The sequence below is a fragment of the Primulina huaijiensis genome, chromosome 16 (assembly GCF_012295235.1).
Source record: "Primulina huaijiensis isolate GDHJ02 chromosome 16, ASM1229523v2, whole genome shotgun sequence".
In the NCBI taxonomy this organism is placed as follows: Eukaryota; Viridiplantae; Streptophyta; class Magnoliopsida; order Lamiales; family Gesneriaceae; genus Primulina; species Primulina huaijiensis.
Genome location: NC_133321.1, coordinates 2200415 through 2204373, shown reverse-complemented (window position 1 = coordinate 2204373; position 3959 = coordinate 2200415). Strand labels below are relative to the sequence as shown.

The 3959-nt window shown below is 39.0% G+C and overlaps 1 protein-coding gene across 1 annotated transcript; it reads right to left on the bottom strand.

Moving 5' to 3' along the window:
* Nucleotides 1-61: 61 nt before the first annotated feature.
* Nucleotides 62-3959, bottom strand: LOC140960710 (kinesin-like protein KIN-10A). The gene is made up of 6 exons (XM_073418954.1): nucleotides 3055-3959; nucleotides 2729-2884; nucleotides 2442-2549; nucleotides 2250-2360; nucleotides 648-2162; nucleotides 62-535 (listed from the first exon to the last, which is right to left on the bottom strand). The coding sequence occupies exons 1-6, from the start codon at nucleotides 3688-3690 to the stop codon at nucleotides 242-244; spliced, it is 2820 nt and encodes a 939-aa protein (XP_073275055.1). The 5' UTR covers nucleotides 3691-3959; the 3' UTR covers nucleotides 62-241.

The following is a 3959-nucleotide window of genomic DNA, read 5'->3' as shown; positions in this document are numbered from 1 at the left end:
TGTGTGTGTGTGTGTGTGTGTGTGTGTGTGTGTGTGTGTGTGGAACTACATATTTTAAAACATGATTTTTCATGAAAACTCGAAAATGAACAAAATACAAAAGAATGTCACCTACAAATGCCTTACTCCCCCTTCACCAATGACCTTTCCTCCCAATCAAATATGCATAACTGAAGAATTACACAGCACACTGCTACAAACACAACACAAGTCAACTAAACTGCTGACAAACACAAGTTAACTAAACTGCTGAATCTTTTTTTATCTTCCTAACAGTAGGAAATGGTGATGGAATGATGTCTTCAGCCACCTTCAGCGAAAAGCAATCATCACCTTTCTTCATGGAAAGCATGTTTGGGGTCTTCCTAAGCATGTTTTCCAGAGGACTAAATGGTATATGACTTGGGCGTCGAGTTGGTGGTTCCAATGGACGCAAGCAAGCTAGATGTCCTAGTGACTGGTTGTTGCAAATAGGAAGCTTTCTTGTCTGTGTTGTAGCCTCCTCCTCCTTAGGCACCGGAGCTCCAGAAGGATCCTATGTACATACATTTATAAAAATTATGTAAAATAAAATGCTAAGAAATCTAGAGATGAAGATGTATGTAGCAAGTAAAATCCTGCATATTGCAAAGTTAGTGGAGACTTACCCCAAGAACAAGAAAAGTAAAATCTTGTTGTCTGCCTAGATGGCTTTCAATCAGCTTTCTTAAGTCAGCGAGAGTGGAATCTGTGGAAACCTTTAATGTAGTGACAAACTTCCTAGGGTTCTCTTTTAAAGCTTCCCATTTCACATATACTTCAATACCACCATTGTTTTCATTTAACGAATTGTGATTCTCTTTCGAATCCTTTGCGCTTTCGGTAGATAACATAACTAAATTTGGCAACTCGTTTTCTTCCAAGTTCTGCAAATACTCAAGTTTATTTGACACAGAAAGATCATTCGTCACATGTTTCGGAATTTGGGACTTTTCGTCATCCAGCTTTGTCGTGGCAGAATCGTATGCATTTAACTCTGATAGATTCGCAATGGAATCAATGTCGTCTACCCCTTCTCTGCAAGGCATAAGAGTGCTATTATGTTGAGAAAGCTCTCTATTATTTCCACAGAGGGTGAAGATATTCTGAATCCTTAATTTACGAGAAGCGGATGCATCATATGAATTTTCAGCCTCATTGTACACTCCAGATCCTCCAAGTGCTATGGAATCATTGAAATAGTTAACCTTCTCAAGACTTTGAGTCGAAACTACTGGTGTGACTATCATCTTTTTCTCCTCAATGACCTCCTTCTGCACTTCTTCATCGAGGATATTTTCTTTATTTTTCTCCTCAGTCTCATCCTCTTCTTCCTCGTATACAGTAGTTAAAGTTGCTTTTTTGGCAAAACTCTGTATCCCATCACCGAAATTATTTGCGTAAGAGTAGCCTGAAACTGTCCCTACTCCATGAATGTCTGCCTTATGCACCACTTTAGTTTCAAAATCCATGGATTGGGACAAATCCATGGACTTAACCATATCCAGATCTTCGGAACAGACCTCCATTAGCCTTTTCATAAAACTGTTATCCTCTATCTCCACCGATTCACTCCCAGCCCTTGACTGGCGAAGTTCAGATTCAATATCCTCCAAGCGCCGTTTAAGCATTTCAACCTCTTGTTGCTGTTGGAACATCCTTTGCTCCATCTTTCTCCTTTCCATTTCAATAAATTCATTGGCCATTTTCTGACAGTCTTGAATCTTTCTATCTAATTCGGTTCTCAGCAGTTGGGTCCGCTCGTTTACCTTGCAGTTAATCTCTTCTTCACTTGTCTCCTCTACCTTTCCTTCTACTGCAGCAAGTTTTGCCCTTAGTGCAGAAACCTCTTCTTCTTTCCTCAGAAGCTGATTCTTCGCATCATCACATTCTCGTTCCCTGACTTTGTTCTCAATCTGTAACTTAGAGACAAACTGATCCAGAGCAGCGATTCTTGAATTCAAAATGACAGCAGATGAAGAATCATCAGCACCCTTTTCCTGAGAGAGCACGTTAGGAACTCGAACTATACACTTAGCTTTCGCCCCATATTCTAAGGTAGCAATTGTTTTATGCAACTCCTTAGCATCCGGGCTAGCACATAATATCATTAATATCTTTGAATTGTTGTCCTCAAACGAATCCTATCCAAAAACATCGAATGAACTTCAGAAACCAAGGAAGAAACCAAGCTTATTTACGGATGTATGAATAGGCAACATCATATATACCTGAAGAAGCATGGTTAACTTGCTATCTCTGAATGGCACATGAGAATCACCATTAGCAATGGACTCAACCACACGTTTCAGGGCTATATTACCCTGGTTAATTTTCGCTGTCTGCCATTACATAAAAAGAGCAATGAATGAGTATTGGTGATTTCAACAGATAGTGCAATGTATCTTTTTAGTAATTTCTACCTGCAGTTTTGCTTCCAATCCAATTTGACCAGCTTGTTCTATATTTTCTGAACCTGCCATATCAACGAGCATAAGCCGTCCACCGACAGCGGGAACATCAAGAATTATCTGCACAAATCATATGAAAACAAAAAAAAAATGACATAAAAAAAGAAATATAAATAAGGTGATTATCAGTGGGAACATCAAGAATTATCTGCACAAATCATACGAAAACAAAAAAAAAGACTTAAAAAAAGAAATATAAATAAGGTGATTATCAAACAAGACTTTCTCAAGATTAGTACCATGCAATGGCTTCGAGAACTTCTTTCATTGCACAATGTACTCTTTACTATTCGTCTCTTCTCCACTTTTTGGATCTCTTTAAGTATCTTTCCAGCCTCATTTCCTGATATAAAGGTTGCATTTTTGGCCTTCTTTCCCATCACCTCCAGTCTCACCTAAAATTTCATTACCATCTGCTTAATAGTAGGATTCTTGATATGACAATCATGAAAATAATTTCAGAATATTTTCCATAAATTAACCTACTCTAGCATAGTACCAACAAAAATGAAATATTATAAACGTCCCAAAAGTGAGATAAAATGAACAAATAAAAACTTTTTACCTTAGAAGCAGAACCACCTTTAGGCCATCCAAAACTAAACCCTCCTCCAGTATTTTGTGATGACAGAAGATCATAAATTTCCTCGTTATAAATCTCCAAAACAGTAACTTGCACAAATTTCCCAACCCCTAATTTCTCTCCAGTTTCATCCTCTTCTTCGCTCAAAATATCCTTCAACGACTTGTACACAATCCCAGGCTGCTTCGGACATCCAAACATGGTATGACTCTTGCCCGAACCAGTCGGCCCGTACATCATAATTGTGCACTTGTTCCCCAACTTCACTCCATCGATCCTGGACTCCACAAATTTTTTGTAAAACCCGTCAAGATCATCTTCTTCCGATAGTGAAACAGAAACTCCATCGAAACTGAAATCCCGGTAGCCGATTTCAGTCTTCACTCTCAAAGATTTTCCATCATTGTTGATTTGTAGCGCTGATGGATTAGTATTGGGCTTCACATCCGGGTGATCCCTGATCCTTCCGATAACCTCCACTGGGTGATCGGAGGCTGAGGGGTTCATTTCTTTGCCGAAGTTTAGGCGGTGCTTCGAGTGTGGCGTCTTCAGTTGGTGGTGGGGTGTGTTCGATTTTGAGGAAGGTGTTGCTGACTTCAATGCTGGTGTAGGAGCCATCTAGAAAGGTGAAAGAAATCAAATCCCAGGAAATCTGCGACTATATTTCTTCCCAGTTATTACAGAAATTTCAAGAATCTGGCTAAGATCAGCGTAATCTCTCTTTGGCTTTAGAAATTCTTTGCGGATTCAAGATTTCAATCTTCCTTTTTCTTTATCAGCAGGATATGCGGTAATGAATTTCACAGGGGAAAATCTTTAGAGTATGAAACGAAATTGAGGATAGAGCTGTGAATGGGAGAAGGATCCGATTTTTTAATTGAATGAAG

Coding starts and splice junctions, on each gene's coding strand:
- LOC140960710 (XM_073418954.1), bottom strand. CDS start 3,690: ATGGCTCCTACACCAGCATTGAAGTCAGCAACACCTTCCTCAAAATCG. Junction 2,550..2,728: donor GTTCTCGAAGCCATTGCATG/GTACTAATCTTG, acceptor TGATTTGTGCAG/ATAATTCTTGATGTTCCCGC. Junction 536..647: donor TTACTTTTCTTGTTCTTGGG/GTAAGTCTCCAC, acceptor GTATGTACATAG/GATCCTTCTGGAGCTCCGGT.